Source organism: Pinus tabuliformis, chromosome 6, assembly GCF_031772625.1.
Source record: "Pinus tabuliformis cultivar Carrire ecotype Pingquan chromosome 6, CPIR1, whole genome shotgun sequence".
NCBI classification, from domain to species: Eukaryota; Viridiplantae; Streptophyta; class Pinopsida; order Pinales; family Pinaceae; genus Pinus; species Pinus tabuliformis.
Window position 1 is genome coordinate 1,694,136,634 of NC_142292.1, and position 21,705 is coordinate 1,694,158,338.

The window sequence follows — 21,705 nt, forward strand, 5'->3', positions numbered from 1 at the left end:
GATGATGCGGAAACCCCAGTGAATGCACTCTTGTAGGATGAGCTGGCTGAGGAGGAAGCATCTCTTTCTGCGGGTATTGTTTCTCTCCCTTATCCCTCTCATTTGTTTTTGTTTATGCCCCAATTGGACTTTGTTTTCGGGCCTGGTCCTTCCAAGCCTTCTACTGAAGTTTTATCTCCATGTTGTAACATATCTTTGGCTTTAGATAGTATCATCACATCCATCCCAATTTTAAATCTATCTAGATCCTCATTGACGGGATATGGTTTTCCTATCCATCAAAACTTTGCCCTGAAAAGCCCCATTATAACCTTCGGCCCCAGGACAAAAGAGAACATCTTGAGGAACCTATGGGTGGTCTTAGCCTTATTCATGATTCTGTCGGTCCTCCTAAGACCCGTGGCCGGAAAACGAACATTTCAAAGGCCCAGTTAAAAGCAAAGCTTGACATTGCTGATGGAAAACAACTCTCCCTTAAAGGGTCGCTTAGAGCAGTAATGACCCTAGTGGTGGTTTCCAAATGATTTTGTTGTCTTTCAACTATAGAGGGCTAGCCAGCACTTAGAAAAAGTTGGCTTTAAAACATTTATTCAAAAATGTCAATTGTGATGTAATTATGCTCCAAGAGACTCTTGGTCCTAGGGATTCGGTAATAAAGTCTTTGAGCCTTATGTTACTTGGCTGGACCTTTGTGGCATTGGATGCAATTGGGCATTCTGGGGTTTAGTTATGGGTCTTAGGGACAACAACTTAAAACTCTAGAACTCTTGGGGCTCCGAATTGATGTTAGGAGTGAAGGTTTTCTCCTCTAATCTCTGCTCAAGCCTAACCCTAATCAACATTTACGGACCTTGCTAGGAAATAATTCCCTTTTGGAACAATTTATTTTCAAAATATTTGATGAATTGCTCTAAGATTGTGGTAGGAGGGGATCTTAATGTTTCTTTAGGTTTGTCAAAATCTTGGGGGCCAATGGCTCAGGCGGATCCTTTGGCTGATTTCTTCTTAAACAAGATTCGGATGGGCAGATTCATAGATGTTGACCTATTAAAAGAAAAACCTACTTGGAGAAATAGGAGGGTTGGAGAGGCTAGGGTGGCAAAACACTTGGATCAGTTTTTTATTAAAGAAGATTTGGCTACTCAAATACCTTTCTTTCGTCAGTGGGTTGGATCTGGGGGCGATTCAGACCACTTTCCAATTTTCTTGGAGTTAAAAGGGGCCAGTAGGAAGCCTGACACTCCATTTAAATTTAACTCTTCCTGGTTAAAAGATCAGTCTTATAATAAGTTGGTTCGAGAGGTATGGAGACCTCTGAACAAATCCCAGGGTTTATCGCTTGCACAGTCCTTTATGGAAAATCTTAAAATATTGAAACAGTCAACGATTTCTTGGGCAAAGGAAAAATCATTAAGGGATGAAGCGGTTCTAAAATCCATTGAGATCGAATTGGAGGCTTTAGAAAGCCTGGAGGGGGATGGGTATGAGATGATAGAGAAAAAGGAAAGGATCAAAGCTATGGAGGGTGAAAGGCATAGGATTCTGAAAGACATTGAAGAAAAGTGGAGACTTAAAAGTAGGGCTATTTGGCTTGAGGCTGGGGATGAAAAATCCAAATTTTTCCAAAACTATGCAAAGGGCAGGAGAAACACAAACACCATTTGGGAAATGAAAAAAGTTGATGGGGGGTCGGCAATTTCTTTTAATGACCTGGTTGCCCTGGGTGTTAGCCATTTCAAATAATTTATTCAAGGCTTCGCCAGAGGCCACTATTGCCAAAGTTATTCGGGTGGCATAGGTTTTTCCCAGTTTTGTTGATGAGGAAGACAATGACAATCTTTTGGCTTCCGTAACAAAGGGGGAAGTGGAGGGAGTTCTAAATTCCATGCAAAAGGAGAAGAGCCTGGGTCCTGATGGTTGGACGGTGGAATTCTTCTAGCATTTTTTTGACCTTATTGGTGATGACTTGGCAGGACTGGTGGAGGAGTCTAGGAGCAGAGGTTTTGTGCACGAACCCCTCAATTCAACCTTCTTGACCTTAATCCCTAAATCTGATGATCCTCATAGTTTTTATGACTTCAAACCTATCTCTCTTTGCAACTATACAAATAAAATTATTGCCAAAACTATTGCAAATTAGTTAAAACCCATCCTTTCAAAAAACATCTCTCAGGAAGAAAATTCATGAAGCCGTCGGTGTGGCCCAAGAATCTTTGCACAATATCAAAAGACTAAAAAAAAAAGAAATGATTGTCAAAATTGATCTTTCAAAGGCCTATGACAAGATTAGTTGGATGTTCTTACGCCTTTTGATGGCTCACTTAGGTTTCGACATTGGTTTTATTAATTGGGTCATGGGTTGTATAACAAATGTGAGTTTTGTTGTTCTTATTAATGGTGTTTCCTTCCCATTTTTCACTAGCTAGAGGGGCCTCCATCAGGGATGCCCTTTATCCCCCCTTCTGTTCCTCTTTGTTGCTAAAGGTTTGAGCCAATTGATTCATGTTGCCATCAGAAGGGGTGAATTCAAAGGAATTGAAATTGCAATAAATCTCTTTATTACTCATCTTCTTTTTGTCAATGATATTCTATTGTTTTGTGATGGTTCTAGGGGTGAACTAACATAACTGAAGATGGTCCTAGATTTATTCCTCAAGGCAACTGGGATGAGCATAAATGCTCAAAAGTCTTCTATTTACACAATGGGCTCTCTAGGGGGGGAATCAATAGAATTTTATCTTTATTTCCTTTCGACATCAAACCTTTGTTGGAAAGTCTCAAATATCTGGGTTTCCTCCTAAATTCAGACTCCTACAGGAAATGGTTGGTTGCAAAAATCGAAAAGTAAGTCAAGCACTAGAGTTTCAAGTGGCTTTCAAGAGTAGGGCGCCTAGTTCTTATAAAATTTGTTTTAATGGCAATCCCAGTTTACTAGATCGTGCTTACTTGGGTTCTGAAAGGTGTTATGACTCATATTAGGAAAGTTTGTGGTCATTTCTTATGGGTGGGCTCGAAGGATGATGATGTTCTCCTTGGGTTGCATGGGATAAAATTGCACGTCCAAAGGATTGGGGTGGGTGGGGAATTAAGGATCTTTCAAGCTTTTGTCGATCTTTAGCTGCTAAATCGGGCTGGTGTCTTTTAACCAAGGACAACCTTTGGACATCTGTAATAAAAAGGAAATATATTGATCCTTTGGATTTGGATACCTGACTACGTAATATGGACAAGTCATCACGAAATTCATCGGCTATTTGGAAGGCCACTATTGAATCGTTTGACATTGTTGTTGATGGTGTTAGAGTCGGTCTAGTAGCCCTCCATCAGCGATCAAAGCTCTTTGCATTTGCATAAGTAGGTGTCTCATCAGTGTCATCTTATTGCATTCCACTAGGCATGCCATAACCCTGATGGAGGAGCTTGTGTCTTTTATTCCCCTCTTGGCACTGTTGGATTAAGTTTGTTTCAGTCAATAAATTCTTTATAGGGTCATTGGTCTTGTCTTGAAGTCAAAGTACTAGGTCTAGGGTTTAGTCCAATTTTGTCTTTAAAGGTCATGTCTTTTAAGGTCAATAAGTGCCCAGCAGGCCAGAGGGATGTCCATCAAAGCATCACTTCAAATGATTTCATATTGTATTGCTAATTTTTACCTTGAGTTCAAAAACCCTGTTTTTGAAGGCAAGGTCATTTTCTCATTTTTGTAAAATTGGTAAAAAATTCAAATTCTCCAGAAGTCGGCATGCGACCTTGGTCTCCTTTGCCAAGACTCCTCAGAAGCTATCCTTGCAAAAATTTTCAAGAAAAAGCATCATTTCAACTAATTTCATGACAAAAGCAAACCATAAGTCAGCAGTAATTAGTTTTAAAAAGTGTCATTGCATAAACATTATAAAGTGGGTTTGAGGGGAAATTAATTTAAATCAAGCTTATAAAAGCCCCTCTCTCCTCATTTTGCAATTCATTTGCCTCCAAGACTCCAAGAGCAAGTGTGAAAGGTGATTTAGTGTGAAACTGGGCGAATTGAGCGACAACACCTGCGCGCTACGCATCAGCACCTGCACGCTACGCGTTGGGCGCGCGCTACGCGTCAGGGCACACTCTACAGTGGAAGAATCGGCTGGGCGCTACGCGTTGGGCTTGCGCTACGCATCAGAACCCGCGCGCTATGCATTGGGTTTTCACCTACAGAAACCGCCAGTGAAGCTTCAAAACGACCTCAAATCTCCTAAGTTTTACAGGTAGGCCTCCAATCATCAACGTATTTTGCTTGCTAAAGAAAAATGAGCATGGAGAATGTGTCAAATGCCATCAAGTGTGAAGCATGAAATTCATATATATTATGTTTAAAAAATTTCAAATTGCAAGTGAAGCTAGGGTTTTGAGTTTGCTGCCCAAGGTCATTCTTTTTCAATCCCTCATTTCCCCACATTCCCATTATCACTTCCCTTGTCACTTTCACACAATTTCCCTAACAAAAATATCAAAAGCCCTATAACCCTACCTATCCCTAAAATTCAACAAAATCTCCCTAAATCCTACCTCCTATCAAACCCCTACAAATTATGATTGTGTGATGATGTATGTGTCATAATTCCTTCCCTAAATTCCCTTTTATATATATTTTCCCTAAATCCCCTCAAAAGTCCCCCTCCCTAACATCTCCCTTGTGTTTTTGTCCCCTTGGAGCAGCATTCAAACAGTCAAAACAACATGGTCATTTAAGCAGAAGCAACAGTACATTTCAGTCATTTTGTTCTTGAAACCATGTCAGAAACCGAAACAGACTATGAGCAAAGTGATGACCGTGAGTCAACACCGGAGGTTGAGGTGCCAAGGAGGCCTCAGAGGGGTGGTAAAGGTGGTCAGCATGTGAGAGAGGAGCCCACCTCTTTGGCCTATTTGCAAGTTTGTCCACTTGCAGTCACATGTTTCCGTCATCAATCGTGCTATGAATATTGCGAGAGAATTTCCCAAATTCAGCACCACAGGGAATTGGTCCGCTTGTTTGTTTTACATTTGCACAACGGGCATGTGAATCTTGCAGGGGTGGATTTTACATTGTCACCTGAGGCTGTTGCTCAAGCAACAGGAATACCCAATGTTGGAGAAGAGTGGAACAAGCGCCAGCTGTTGGACAGATTCCAGTTTGAGCCCTACATTAAACCTGTATATATGAGGCACATGACTGGTGTATTTCCTTTCAGATTCTTGAGGGATGAGTATGCACCCTTGATGAGGCTCATCATTCGCTATTTCACCTGTGAGGGTAGATTTTCACGTTTGTATTCGTACCATATCCGCTTGCTGATGCATTTCACACGGGTACGGATGATGAACATTCCTTTCTTCATGTGCCGGAATATTGAGAGGATGGTGCCCTTGGTGCAGAGAAAGAGCCCAGCACAGCAACACAGGAGCATCTACCATTATGCTTTGATCAATATTGTGGTCATGCATCAGTTGACCCAGCAGGGTATTCCATGGGAGGATTTCATCTCTCGAGATTTATTCACAGCGCCACCACCCCCTGAGGTTGTTCATGAGGAGGGAGGACCTTCACAGCAGTATGACATCCCTGAGCCCAGAGATGTCAGCTCCTCTCCATTGGTCACATATCAGAGAGGCCACAGGGCCTTATTTGCATCAGCTCGGCGAGTATTTTCTCCACACCAGGTGGAAGGGGTCTCGCCTTCTTCATCAGCACAGCGAGTGTTATCTCCACACCAGGTGGAAGGGGCCTCGTTTCCGACAGCAGCATAGGTGCCAGAGAGAGGCAAGCAGCCCAAGATTGATGAGGGGCCATCAGGTGTTCCAGGCATAGAGGTTGTTGATCTTGATATCATTTCTCCTAGCCTAGAGTCAGAGGAGATCATTCAGCAGTTAAGAGCTGAAAATGACTCGTTGTAGCAAAGGTTGGAAATGGCAAATTGGACAATCACCTACTTAGAGCAGTGCAACAAGCAACTAGAAGAAGAACACACTCTTGATGAGTTGCGGAGGATCCATGAAGACCGCAACTTGGCTCGTAAGAGACCCGGTGATTTGGTACCCATTGAGCGAGAGGCTATGCTTCTCCGGGTCAATGCTCATTTGGAGAGGTTGCTGGCCAAGGCTAACAAAGATAAGGACATGCTCTGGAACATGAAAAACCATTATTGGGCTCGAATGCACGTATGTAAGGCAAAAATGAAGGTGCTCAAAGGACGGTTGGCCAAGGCACTAAAACGAAGAAAAGGGCCCGATCCCCTCCACATCTTGGCTGAGGCTTCCTTGAAGGAGCATGGTGCTAAATGACTTACCTTCTGCACAAATTTCAAAAAAAATTGAGCATTTTTGGTCATTTGTGAATTTTTGGGCAAAAAACAGGTTTTCTTCCCCAACGCGTAGCGCACCGCGCGCTACCCTGAAGATGGGCAACTCCTTTTCATGAAAACTCAGCATTTTTAGATTTGTCATGCAAAAATACACTTGCTCAGCAATTTCCAAGAAATTTCACCAAGTTTTGAGCCTCTAGAAGGTCAAAAAACAAGCAAAAAATGACTTTCTGCCACCTTTTTGACACACAGGAAGTAGTCTTGGGATATTGCAATTTTGGAGGGGCAAATGGTCACCAAATTCAGAAATTCCACTTGGGTTGGAAAGTAGACATCCATACCTTTCCAACAAGCCCACTTTTGCCTCATTTGGACACCAGGAAGTGCCTCAAAAGCAGGCCCAAAGGCGCGCTACGCGTTGAGATTCAGGGCGCTACGCGTCAGGCCATTTTCACAGAAATGCACCTACAGCTCAGCAAAACGCAGTTTTGACTAGGTTTGACTTTTTGGAGTGGATTTTGATCCTCCTTGATGTAAATGATGTAATTTTATGATACTTTGATACTTATTTATCTCTTCTAAAAGATTCATTCATGAAATAGGCAAAAATTTAATGAATGAATTGGTTTCCTAGCTTATAGAGGCAAGTTGTTTTGACTGCCTAGATTTTAGTGCTCAGTTTGGAATTGGTTGAAACAACTCCTAGGATAGTGAGCTCAACCCCTAGAGGCAAGGAAAGATGTTAGATTGCCTATATTATGTACTTTCTTGGTCATTTTCATGGTTGGACTCTGGAGGGAGAAAGCTTCTATTGTATTACTCATTGTATCTCTGCAATTTTTGGCAAAGGAAGACCAGGGTTTTGCAGTCCTTTTTGGGATTCCTGTGGTTACATGTATTGATGGTGTGTTTCTCTTTGTACTTGTAAGTTTGTTATGTGAATAATCTTCTTACTTTTTCTTCTGCAAATTAGGCAAATGAAGTGTTAAGGTAGAATTCATGGTTGCTATGCTATGCCTTTAAGTTTGCTTAATATCAATGTTTTCAGCTGTTTAAGGAGAATTCAAGGTGATTGCTTGCTCTCCTTAGCTCCTCACCAGTCATTCTCATCCATCCAAATCTTTCAAAGGCATCAATATAGTATCCTACCTTGCCCCAAAAAACCCCCTGCGAAAACTGTGTCCAATCCCCGCACCCAAAATTGCCTTTCCCCAATTTTCCACCAAAACCCTAAAAATCCCAAATCAAACCTTTTTATCAGTTTACTAGCCTAAAATCAGTGTTCTTTATTGGTTATCTCTGCCCGTTGAAGATCTTTGCCGAGATAGACCAGAGAGAGCCCTCTCCTGCCCCGTAGCGCTAGCTACGAGGCTAAGTGGTTTGATGTTGCCTTGGAGTTTAGCTTTTTCAGCCTGAGGTGAAATTTCAAGAGCTAACAGATGGTTGGTCCTGAATTATCAAGAATGGCACTAGTGTTTGAGTGGGAGTGGACCCTTGGGTGGGGTGTAACGATGCTTTCACTCTTCCAAGGGAACTAAGGGAGTTTCTCGTTGCTCGGGGTATCTATTTTCTCAATCAAATTACAAATGAGGAATACACTTCTTTTTGGAATCAGGGTTGGAAGTCGTCTGAGGATTTAAATCTCGAGCCCTAGTGGGATGGAGTATGGTTGGACTATACCACGGAATTGCAAAGAACAAATGTTTGCATTAGGGAGAGGGTTGATGAACTTCGATGGGTACACTCTCCCAGTGGCATTTATGCTCCGAAGTTTGGGTACAATATGCAAATGAATCGAAGGGCTAGTGGAGATAGAAGATGGTGATACAAGCCACTATGAAAACTTGGGTGTCGAGCAAATTCCAGATTTTTTTATTTTTATTTTTTGTGTATTCTCGAGAATAGAGTGCCAACTTGGGATAATCTGCAAAAAAGAAACAAGCATGGGTCGAGATGGTGTATTTTATGTAAAAACTTTGAAGAAAACATTTCTCATATGTTTTTAAGTTGTCCTTTTAACTTAAAAACATGGGAGATATTCTTGAATGTTGTTGGCATCAATCTCAATTAGCATGGTCTTTCTTTGGGGGATAATTGACAAATCTGGTGGTCAAATTCTAATTATGCTCATTATAGGAACATTCCCCCGATTATTTGTTGGGGGATTTGGTTGGCCCAGAACAAAGGCATTTTTCAGGAACAGTCTTCAGATCCTTATCCTATTGCAATACAATGTGCCTCTATTTATGAATTGATCCCTCAAAACACTCCCTCTTTGTCCTGCCGGAATATTCAAGAAGAACAAATCAGACCTGATGTTCTGTGGGCATACTTTGATGGTGCTTCTGATGCATAAGATAGATGTGGGGCTGGTATTATCATTCATATAAATGATCAAATATCTCTAAAAGCGTTAGTGGGTATTGGTATAGGTTCAAACAACTTTGCAGAATTAAAAACCCTGAAAATCCTTTTATGTTGGTTAAGACAACTAGGGATTGACTCAGTACAAATTTTTCGTGATTCTCTAAATGTGATAAATTGGACAAATATTGTGCAGCACTGTTAAAATATTACTTTGGTTCCTATTTTAGAAGAAAATTCCTTTATAAAATCTGGTTTTGTTGATTTCTTTGTATGTCATATTTACAGGGAGAGGAACACGGAAGCAGATTTCCTTTCTAAGGAAGGTTTACAATAGGCTTTGGACATCTGGCACATAGTAGAATATGAAAATGGGCAGGTTACCAAGTTGTATCAACCTCCTGACATATAAGGGCTCAGTCTTTTTTATTATGCATTATTTCCATCTCTGCAACTTATGACTTTTTGGGTCTGTATTGGATTTCTTTTGAGCCTTTTACATTCTATTATATATGTATTTATTTCCAGTTTGTTTAAGGATATCCATTTTTTGGTGAAAACTCTGAAGTGCTACATTAATCTTTTTTTATTGACGGGTTGTTTTTCTCTGATTGTTCAGAGAGACCCAGGTTTATGGATCTAGTATGTAGTACTTTTTATGTTATTAGTGTTGAGTAAGTGCTCTTTTCCACTTTTCTCAGTATGTTGTGTTTTCACTTTTTGCGTATTGTGGATTCACAGTTTGGTTTATGAATGCTTTACTGCATCTAATATGTAACTTTTTATTCCCTTAATAAAAAGTTTGATTTTTCCTTTGGAAAAATTTTTTTTAGGAAGTTTATATTTTGATTTTGATTTTGAGTGAACATGTATTTAGTCATTTATATTTTTATGTGTCATTTGACTTTGATATAATGATCTTAATGGCCTTTGACGCTTTCAAAATCATCCTTTATCATTTAACAAAATGACCTCAGTGGCCTTTAACACTTTCAAAAGCACCCTTTATAATTTAACAAAGTTTCTTGAAAGGCTTGTCAATATTTCAAAAATTGAGGACACTCGTGTTTAAGAGAAAGCTCTTTGAAGTTATTATTTTAAAATTGGCAAAAAAATCAAGTATAATGTTCATTAATTCCCTAGATGAGCAACGGTAAATAAAGTATAATGTTCGTTAATGCCCTAGATGAACAGTGGTGGAGATTATGAGAGAAATATCTTAACTCACTTGCATTAAACTCACCACTTATGGATTTTGTGTGTTGTTGGGTATGATACCTTGATTGCGTTACACAAGTGGTAAAGAACAGTGAAACAAAAAAAACATGTGACCATGAATACATTAAATTTGAAATCACAACCCTAATGAATCATTCCAATGAAGTTTTGGTTGGGGAAAAATATCTCATGAAGCTGTGTGACTATCACAATAGAGTTGAAAGAATCATTTGTGACAAATGTAAGAGTTAAGCAAAATCTTAAATGACGAGATTCTTGGCAACCAACCACCGATTAAGAATAAACCACATGCTTCAGCCACACTAGGATGAAAATATCATAATCATTGGCCTAAAAATGGTGCATTGTGTTTTTAGTATGAGAGCTTAACTCATGTGCAATCAACCCTCTTAAGTTTGATAACAGTGATCAAAGACATTGAAATGCTACTAGGAAAACAACATCCAGTAGTGGATTTTTATTTTATTCTTTTACTATACAATCACAAAGTTTTTGTACTGGAGGTTGTTTGCGAAGGTTTTAGTTCAAATGTAGCATGCACTGTTTCGGTCTCGCACACTAGAGTGCATGATACACCAAACCAATAGTGCTTTATAGGCCCAAAAAGTATCATTGCAGTATCATTTGGTTTTTTTTGTTGATCCATGTTGTGCTATTTGGTGTGTGGATTTCATATGGGTACCCCAATAATGATGTCTTTGATATTAAGGGAAAACAATGTCGATGCATCATATGGTATTAGATGCAGTAACATTATGGCAACTTTACAAGTGCAAATTAATAGGTGTGTTTAAAAGAACAAGGTGCACTAGTGCATCAAGAGGGGGATTGTGTTTACCTATGAATAAAATTTAAAATAAAAAAACTTTCATGATTTAATTTTATCATTAGAGTTCACTTGTATCACTCTATTTCTATGACAAAGAATCGGTATGTCTTTATAAACTTATCATGTTTCCTCGCCACTTTATCACAATCTTTTTTCTTCCTGATGATGAACCACACAAACATGTTTGAAACATCGAGATATCCCAATTCTGATGTGATGCTTCCTGAAACTAACCTTTAAACACTTATTTGTTTTACGTTCATCGTTGTTATTATTATCCAATAAAGTAGGGTATTTGAATTTCCCCTCAAAAACCCTACTTGTCATTTTCGTTTTACATTTGACACCATGGACCCTCAAAATCCATGCTAAACTAGGTGACCCTTTAATTATGAATTTTAAATGTTTTTACTTTGGGTATTTTCCTTTATCCTCATTTTTAATTATGTTTTTCAAAAATAAATGTGTTGGGTTTATTACCACTACATCATGACAATGCTTTTTATGTTCCTTACATATTTTTGCTACAAAGCACCAATAGTTACTTGAAGCACTTTTGCAATGTGCCATTGGTATTTGAATGCACCATATGCTCCTAAAGGTAAACATTTTTTCTTTATCTCGATCTTGATGCACTTGGATATAATGATGCATTGCTTGGATGGCAATGCCATTGAAACACATTACCAAATTTTGTAAGTGGATTACCACAAAAATGAGAAGGTCGACTACAATTCGTTCTTGAGAACATACTATGCATTCATTTATTAATCATATACTAAATTGGTACCTTAGTCGTGGACATGTGTATTGGAAAATGCATAGGCAACAATTGATCACATTGTCAATTATCGAGGACACTCAATGTTTTGTCTTTCACCTAAATGATGTGTCGTGAACAAAAAGTCATGACATTCAACTAGCTAGAACCACATCAATAGTGTACATTATGGTCTAAGGCACATCGGTTTTGTGAGAGGGGAAAAAAAATTGCAAAGGACCTCATGGTGTTTTCAACCTTACTTGTTCATCACATGGTGCAATTTCCAGAATATAACACACTATAAAATCTTGTTGCGAGTAACCATACTTTGTGGGTATGGTAGTCCCTTACCTAAGGATGATAGCACACTCCTCTTCATGTAGTGCACCAGGCCACTATTCCCTTTAAAGTAATGGTGTAGCTTCCCATGCTCTCCGTGTTTATCAACAAACACCCACTTCGATATCTCCTAATATTTGTCATTAACCATTCATGATTATCAATTATTAATTGAATTTGCTTCCAACAACAACCAACATGTCATTGGTTGCAAATTAAATGCATAATTATGAGTGGGTAACTATAATTCTTAATTGAATTTACATAGAATGCATGGGAATAATGAATTATTTAGCATAAACATGTGACATTTTTGCATTTCACTATGGATTCATATCAATTCATGCTACACTCATTATATGAAGGTTCTTGCAAAAAACTAGATCTATCACAAAGTTCAAAGAATTTAATGGGGGGAGATAGAGAGAGAGACTATGACAAAGATAATTACTCATCTCAATCATAAACTATCCAAACATCACACTAGAAAGGAACGATTCACACATATTCATAGATATCTAACCTAGATATCAACCCCAGGCTAAGCTATGAAACTATACAAGCTAAGATGAATGCACATTGTTTATCTCTCAAGTCATCCTATGCCAAGTTACTCCATTGCTACTAAAACAATTGTCAAATACCATCCTCCCAACTTTCACCCAACCAAACTCAAGCAATTTCCTCATTGACAAATTAGTCCCTTGTGAAATCCATCCTAGCAAGGTTATTTGCTTGGCAAGGAATACTCCAAGACCCAATTTTTCTCCAAAATGCTCGAGCAATTAAGCATCCATAGGAGAATTCTCAATCCTAATGTCTAATTATCTTAACAACCACCAATTCTATATAGTTTATTCTAATCTCATGTAGGCACCAATTTGTATGCTTCATTATAGGTCCATACAAGCACTTAAATTAATGAGATTCATGGTGTAGGTTTAATGGAGATAGTTTGCACTTGAGGTGGTTTCACTACAAGGAGAATACCTTCTAGCAGAGGTTATAATGGAGATTTTTACTGTTATAAAATTGGAAAAAAAACATCCGCTAAAACTTTCATTTGTGGTAGCAGATGCTTTAGCAGAGATTTTAACAAAACTTCATCATAGTTGGAAAAATCTAGGCAGTCGGAGGTTTTAGCAGATGTTTTTTTAGCGGTACGCTTCATGGAAAAATAGCAACTGTGCGCCACATATAAAAAAGCACTAGGGCTGCATACATAACTAAAAGCACTAAGGTGGTGAATGCAAAGAACATCGGTGCCCAAAATGTATACTACCTTGGTGTGTATATATCAAAAAATGTCGTGGGGCATTCTTTTTAAGAACAACGTTGGGGCAGGCAAAAAAATATTGTAGGTCTGGTGTTTTTATTTAAACTCGCAACACCAATGAGTATGATTTGTATAAACACACAGGTGCACTATGGATATAAAAGAACCGACGTTGTTAATTTTAGTAATGCATTGGGGTTGGAAATAATATTTTGTAGCACCGAGGCGTTGGTTTTATGAAAGTCTTGGTGCTTCAAGAATTAAAATGCATTGGGGTGTTAATTGCAAACAATATCAGTGGTTGAAGAAGTAAATGCCCCGGTGTTGTTGTTATCTGAAAAGGCACTGGTCATGCAAAAAAGATGTCATAATGGTGTTTTATTTTGATATATCATGTTGCATTTCTTCCTCTTCTTCATGAGTCATGGTAGATATTTCAGGTTGCTTACTAGGTGTTTCCATTTTATTTCTTTGAGGCATCAATTAATGATAATTATGCTTCACTATGCCCTTTGAATCACTTCAAACTAATTTTTCAAACCAAACTTATACAATTAAAAAAAAAAAAACTACACACTGTTTTTTGCTTTGTAGGAGCTCGATATTGAATCTGTTGTATGTTTGTAATTTCGGATCTTCGAGGTCTGAAATTGCATCCTATGGTAGCCCTATGAGTCATCTTTCTAACCCTACTAGTCTGATCAATATTGGATTCTTCAAGAAAGAGTGATGTCAAATCTCCCACGATGACTTGATTATAGACTAGTTCAACAGAGCTGACTTGTACGACCTTCCACATGTCATTGTTTTGACCTTTGGACCTGAAAATGATACACAAAAAACTACAATCCGTCCTCTTTCTGAAAATTCTTACGAAATTATAATCTGATGCTCAGAGAGAAAGCTATGATGATTTTCCCAAGGTCACCTGTTTGGGATGTAATTCGGGAACATGCAAAAACCCTAATTTCCTTGGATCATATCTCTAAAAATATAGCGATACAAGCTCTGAAATTCGGACCCAAATTTCATCAAGATTTCGGCTCAAATGGGTTTTAATTTCAACTTCGTAGAAAAAAAAAGTTACAGCGAAAATGCCACGATGACCTGTTTGGAGTAGCGAAACCCTAGAATCCAAAGCTCTGATACCAAATGTTATGCAACCATCTCACAAAATAGAGAAAAGATAGATCAACGACTTCAAAATCAGCCTCTTCGAAGGGGCAACCTCCTTTACATTACATAAATGAACAATTCTTGGATGATACAAATGACAAGACCTCTTTTCTATATATAGGAGTCTAAGGGGTCACAATATAATCAGAGTCGACATAACAATAATATTCTAAGTGCACAACAAATAACAATAGTGGGCTTCTATGGGGCAGAATAATAACAATATGGGGACTACATGGGCACAACAATACAATAAGGGGGTTACACTAATAACAATAAGGGGCTACACTAGTAGTATAGGGACCTAACATAGAGTATGTGGTTTTTCTTCTTTTGATTCTTATTATTCTATATAGTCTGATTTATCATCCTTTAATTCAGGCCCTATCTTCTCTGGTTCTTTCTCCCTTGGTAGGGATGTTTGTTGGACAACATCTTTGATTTCTCTACATACTACATTTCAACTATAGACACCACCTTAGTTTTTGAGTTTTAAAGCTTACAAAGTTCGAGACCATCTATGTATCCAATAAAGATAATTTTTTCATCTTTCTTATCTAGCTTACCCTTATTATCTTTCGGGACATGTACATAAGCATGACAACCAAATATCCTGAGATGTTTAAGAGAATTTTTCCTACCAATCCCTACCTCATGTGGAATCTTATCAACCAGCGTTGATGAGGGTGATCGATTCACAAGGTGACATGTAGTATCCAATACCTTTGCTCATAAGCCCTATCCTAACCCAACACCACTATACATGTTGCTTGCTTTATCATCATAGTCATATTCATCCTTTACATAACTCCATTCTACTAAGGTGTGTATGAACTAGTTTTCTACCTTGCCATACCACACCTCTTATATTATTCTTTGAATTCATTACTGCATAATTTTCCACAATTATTTGTTCTCAACATCTTAATTTTCTTTTATCTCTGATTTTCTACAAGAACCTTAAAGTCATTGAATTTTTCAAAGATTTCAAATATTTTCCCGAGGAAATAAATCCATGTATCCCTCAAGAAGTCATTAATAAATTATACATAGGACATAAATTTACCTAATGATGGAATTAACATAGGTCCAAGCACATCACTGTGCACCAACTGTAAAATTCCCTTTGCACTTGTAGCACCAAAGGAGAATCTTACCCAATTCCACTTCCCATATCAAAAATGTTCACAAAAATCAAAATCTAGAAAGAAATTAGAGATACCTTCTACCATAGCATTACCATGCAATACTCGAAGGCCCTTCTCACTGATATGTATTAGTCTTTAATGCCACATCATAGTCTTTTCTCATAGAGACTCTAGGAGTTTTTCCTTCTTTATCTCCACTCTCATGAACGATGAAACTATTGCACCCATCACTAACAATGTTTCCCAACAACTTATATAGATTTCCAATCTAAACAGTTCCTCTCAACAATACCATTGCTCCTCAAACCATCCTGCAAGTATCCTTTCAAACGCTATTTTTACACTTACATTACTCATTGTGGTTACATAAGTCAAATTTTTGGCCAATTTTGGTGTTGGGTCCCTATAATACTAGTGATTACCCCATTACTATTGTAGTTGTACCCATTATTAATATTGTTGTGCCCCTATTGCCCCCATATTGTTATTACTGTGCCCCATAGAATCCCTCTATTGTTATTTTTGTGGCTTTATATTATTATTGTTAGGTCGATTGGGTTATATTGTGACTCCTTAGACTCCTATATATATAGAAAGGAGGTTTTGTCATTTGAATCATCAAAGAATTGTTCATTTATGTAATGTAAAGGAGGTTGCCCCCTCGAAGAGGCTGAATTTTGAGGCATTGATCTATCTTTTTCTTGAGCTGGTTTCATAACATTTGGTATTAGAGCTTTGGATTCTAGGGTTTCGCTACTCCAAACAGGTCATCGTGGAATTTTCGCTATAACTTTTTTTCTGCGACGTTTCAGAAGTTGCAAAAAAAACCCATTTGAGAAGAAATCGCGCTGAACCTCAGGTCCGAATTTCAGAGCTTTTCGCGCTATATTTGCGGAGATATGATCTGAGGAAGTTGGTCTTTTTGCAGACTCCTGAATTACATTCCAAACAGGTGACCTGGGGAAAATCATCATAACTTTTTCTCTGAGCATTGGATTGAAATTTCGTAAGAAGGTGCAGAAAGAGGATGGACTATAGTTTCTTGTATATATTTTTTAGAGCCAAAGGACGAAACAGTGACTCGTGGCACATCGTACAAGTTCGCTCTACTGAACTAGTCTATAATCAGGTCACTGTGGGAGATTTCGCATAACTCTTCCTTGGATAATCCAATTTGGATCAGACTGGTGGCATTGGAAAGAGGACACAGAGGGATACCATAGACTACAATTTCAGAACTGGATGATATGAAAGTACAGAGATACATCAGAGGCAATATCGAGCTCCTACAAAGTGAAAAAAAAAGGTGTGTAGATTCTTTTAAATTTTTGCTTAAGATTAGTTGAAAATTTATTTTGAAGGAATTCAAAGGGCTAGTAGAGCATTATTATCGGTAACTGATGCCCCGAGGAAAGAAAATGCAAACACCTAGTAAGGAACCTGAAAGCTCTAGCATGACTCATGAAGAAGAAGAATAAATGCTATATGATATATCAAAATTACAAGAACAAGTGCAACAAGTGTCACTTGCACAAAAAGCAACAAAATCTAAGATGGATGGTTTAAGGAAAGATGTAGAAGCTAAGATGGATGGTTTAAAGAAAGGTGTAGAAGCTAAGATGGATTGTTTAAAGAAAGGCATAGAAGCTAAGATGGATGGCATGGAAGCTAAGGTGAATGGAATGGACGCTAAAATTGATGGCATGGATGATAAGATGGAAGAATTGAAGATAAATATGAATAAGTTGCTACAAGAAATGGTCACTAATGGTGAAAGGGTACTAAAGGAAACTCATGATGAGAACAAAAGAAATGTTAATCATGATTCCATAGACTCTAATGTTGGATCGAAGACCCACCATATTCCAAAAATCGATATGAGGAAGTTTGATGGCAAGGATCCCGCAACATGGATATTACAGATGGAGCAATTTTTCGATCTCAATAATGTGCAAAACACACAAAAGGTACGTATGGAAACTTTATATTTGGAACCAAATTAGTTTGTATGGTATCAATGGCTTTACTCTCATAAACAATTTATCACTTGGGAAATTTTTACGGAAGAATTGATAGCACATTATGAGGATACAAAAAGCAACACTTTTTTTAGCCAATTGATAAGTCTCAAACAAAAGGGTTCAATAATGGAGCACATTGAGGAGTTCCAAAAATTGAACATAAGGGTAAAAGATATTCCAGAGGAGCATAGGATTGATGTGTTCATAGGGTCTTTAAAGGATAATATCCAACATGATGTTCGCCTTTGGGAACTTGATTCATTAGAGAAGGCATTCAGGTTAGCAAGAAAAATGGAAAGCAAAATTATGGCAACCAGCAAGCATACCCCTCACAACTATAAAGACGGAAGTGTTGTTGCCCCTAGTCTTCCACAACCTATAAGGTTGACACCACAACAATTGGAAGAAAAAAGAGCAAAAGGGCTTTGTTACAGTTGTGATAGCAAATACACTAAAGGTCATAAGTGTGCTGAGAAGAAATTATTCTACATAGATTGTGAAGAGGAAGAAGAAAAGGAGCAAGAAAGGTCAAAAGAAGAGGATATACTCCAAGAACAAAGCCTAGATGAAGAACAAATAAATCCGACCATATCTTGTAATGCATTGGCGGGAATTACCACTCCTCAAACCATCAAGATAGAAGGACAAATCAAGAAGAAAAAGGTAATAGTGTTGATTGATTCAGGAAGCACCCACAATTTTATTCATTGTAAGGTAGCAAAAGAATTGAATTGCTTCCTATATCCAGCACGAGAGTGTCAAGTGATGATTGCAAATGGAGGAACAATAAATTGCTCTGGAAAGTGCCATAATATCAAGCTATCCATGGGAGAATATGTATTGACTAGCCCAATGCTTTCCATTCCAATGGGAGGTGCTGATGTTGTACTAGGAGTCCAATGGCTACAATCCTTGGGTACAATAGCTTTTAATTTTCAAGAACTTTTCATCAAATTTTCTACGGAAGGAAAGGAAGTTGAATTAAGGGGTATTGCAGGGAAACCAGGAAAGATAATCAGCTCTAATGGTATGACAAAGCTTCTAAAAAAGGAACAAAGAGGTGTAATTGCACAATTATGTTCGCTAGATGTTTCCACATCGGAATCATCTATTTCTCCAGATCTCCAAAAAGTCCTGGACAATCATTCCAAGGTATTTGAGACTCCCAAAGGTCTCCCACCTATGCGTGATCATGATCATGCTATTCATCTGATTCCAGGAAGTGTTCCTCCAAACATCAGGCCGTACAGATATCCCTATGTCCAAAAGAGTGAAATTGAACGTATGGTTGCAGAAATGCTAGAGGCTGGTATAATTCAACTGAGTCAAAGTTCTTTCTCTAGACCAGTAGTATTGGTGCACAAGAAGGATGGATCATGGCGCATGTGTCCGGATTATAGGGAGCTCAACAAGCTCACTATTAAAGATAAGTTTCCCATTCCTGTCATTGATGAATTACTGGATGAATTGCATGGATCAATTTACTTCACCAAGTTGGATCTTCGTTCAGGATATCATCAAATCAGAATGAAGACTGAAGACATTCTGAAAACAACATTTAGAACTCATGAGGGTCATTATGAATTTTTGGTCATGCCTTTTGGCCTTACCAATGCACCTTCAACATTTCAAGGTTTGATGAATTCAATTTTCAAACCATTCCTTAGAAAATTTGTGTTAGTATTTTTTGATGATATACTAATCTACAGCAAGTCTTGGAAGGATCATGTTGAACACGTTGACAGGGTGCTACAACTATTGGAGAAACAATTATATGCAAAAAGATCCAAATGTTTCTTTGGAGTTCAGGAGGTGGAATATCTGGGTCATATTGTATCTCATGAAGGAGTTAAGGTAGACCCTAGCAAAATTAAAGCCATTAAGGAATGGAAAATCCCCACATCCATAAAGCATCTGCGAGGATTTCTCGGGTTGACAGGGTATTATCGCAAGTTTGTTAAGAATTATGGGAGAATAGCAGCACCTCTAACAACATTATTGAAGAAAGATGCATTTTCATGGACTCTGGAAGCAACAAAGGCCTTTGAAAATCTTAAAGAGGCAATGTGCCAAGCACCGATCTTAGCTACACCGGACTTCACAAAAACCTTTATTGTGGAATGTGATGCTTCAGGAAATGGAATTGGTGTTGTTCTAATGCAAGATGAAAGACCCATTGCTTTTGAAAGTCGTCCAATCAAGGGAAAGTTTTTACACAAAGCTATTTATGAGAAGGAAATGTTGGCAATACTCCATGCACTTAAGAAATGGTGACCCTACCTAATGGGAAGACACTTCAAGGTAAAAACGGATCATGATAGCCTTAAATACTTTTTAGAACAAAGATTATCCTCTGAAGAGCAACAAAAGTGGGTCACAAAGATGTTGGGTTATGACTTTGAAATCATCTACAAAAAAGGGAAGCAAAATGTGGTGGCAGATGCACTCTCAAGAAAGGATGAGGATGTGGAAGCATTGTTGTGCACCATTTCTATTATCCAACCAGATTGGATAAACGAAGCAAGGGAGGAATGGAAGAATGACGAAGAAGTGTGGGCACTTATTCGAAAGTTACAACAAGATTCCAGTATGTCTGATACATTTAGCTGGCAAAATGATTCGTTATGGTACAAAGATCGCTTATACCTCTGTAAGAATTCCCAACTAAAACAAAAGATTCTTATGGAATTGCACACTTCTCCCTTAGGAGGGCACTCAGGATTTTTAAAAACTTACCACAGGGTTAAGAAGGAATTTTTTTGGGATGGCCTTAAATCAGATATTCAAAAGTTTGTGGTGGGATGTTTGGTTTGCCAACAAAATAAAGTTGAAACAATTAAGACACCGGGTCTATTACAACCTTTATCCATTCCAAGCCAACGTTGGGAGTGATGTTTCAATGGATTTTATCACAGGTTTACCCAAGTCTGAGGGAAAGAGTGTCATCATGGTGGTAGTTGACAGACTTACCAAGTATGCACACTTTTGTGCATTATCACATCCATTTAAAGCCAGTACAGTTTCTACTGCATTTATGGAAACAATTCAAAAGCTACATGGAAACCCAAAGATTATTGTAAGTGATAGAGATCCCATTTTCACTGGAAATTTTTGGACAGAATTATTTTCTTGTCTTGGTACTTAGTTAGCTCATAGCTCATCTTATCATCCTCAATCTGATGGGCAAACTGAGATAGTAAACAAATGTTTGGAAGGATATCTTCGTTGCTTTGTATCTAATAAATAGACACAATGGGTCAAATGGTTGCCTCTGGCTGAATGGTGGTATAACACTTCCTTCCATACAACAACAAAAATGACCCCATTTATGGCACTTTATGGGTATCAACCAACATCCATCACATCATATTTAAGAGAAAATTCTAAGGTTCAGGCAGTGGAACATCACATCGAACATCAACAACAAGTCCTCCAACTCTTAAAGGATAACCTCGTGTTGGCACAGAATAGAATGAAACAACAGGCAGATCAACATCGCAGCGAAAGAAGTTTTGATGTAGGTGATTGGGTATTCCTACGGCTACAACCATATAAGCAAATGTCCCTCAAGCAAGCTAAGAAGGATAATAAATTATCACCAAAGTATTATGGTCCGTACAAGGTGTTGCAAAAGATTGGTACTATGGCATACAAATTGGAGCTTCCTGCAGCTTCTCGATTGCACCCAGTTTTCCATGTTTCATGTTTAAAGAAGGTTATAGGCGACAAGCTCCCAGTTCAAACAATATTGCCAGAACTTGACGAGGAAGGAAAAATTATATTGGAACCGGAAGCAGTCACAGAAACAAGAACTCGACAGCTACGAAATTGATCAATTTCAGAGTATCTTATCAAGTGGAAGAACTTATCCGCTGAAGATTCCACATGGGAGGATGAGAATTTTATACAGAAGTATCCATAACTACTCAAGTGTTGAGGACAACACTTTTTTGAAGGAGAGGGGCATGTTGGGTCCCTATAATACTAGTGATTACCCCATTACTATTGTAGTTGTACCCCTTATTAATATTGTTGTGCCCCTATTGCCCCCATATTGTTATTACTGTGCCCCATAGAAACCCTCTATTGTTATTTTTGTGGCTTTATATTATTATTGTTAGGTCGGTTGGGTTATATTGTGACTCCTTAGACTCCTATATATAGAAATGAGGTTTTTTCATTTGAATCATCAAAGAATTGTTCATTTATGTAATGTAAAGGAGGTTGCCCCCTCGA

At 38.2% G+C, this 21,705-nt stretch overlaps 1 protein-coding gene across 1 annotated transcript; it reads left to right on the top strand.

Annotated features, from left to right (window-relative positions):
• The first annotated feature begins 972 nt into the window (after positions 1-972).
• LOC149265496 (uncharacterized) lies at positions 973-1,743 on the top strand. Its single transcript, XM_089404288.1, has one exon. The coding sequence runs from the start codon at positions 973-975 to the stop codon at positions 1,741-1,743; it is 771 nt and encodes a 256-aa protein (XP_089260414.1).
• The last annotated feature ends 19,962 nt before the right edge of the window (positions 1,744-21,705 follow it).

Excerpts from the sequence above, each read along its gene's own strand:
- LOC149265496 (XM_089404288.1), top strand. The coding sequence starts at position 973 with ATGGCTCAGGCGGATCCTTTGGCTGATTTCTTCTTAAACAAGATTCGG.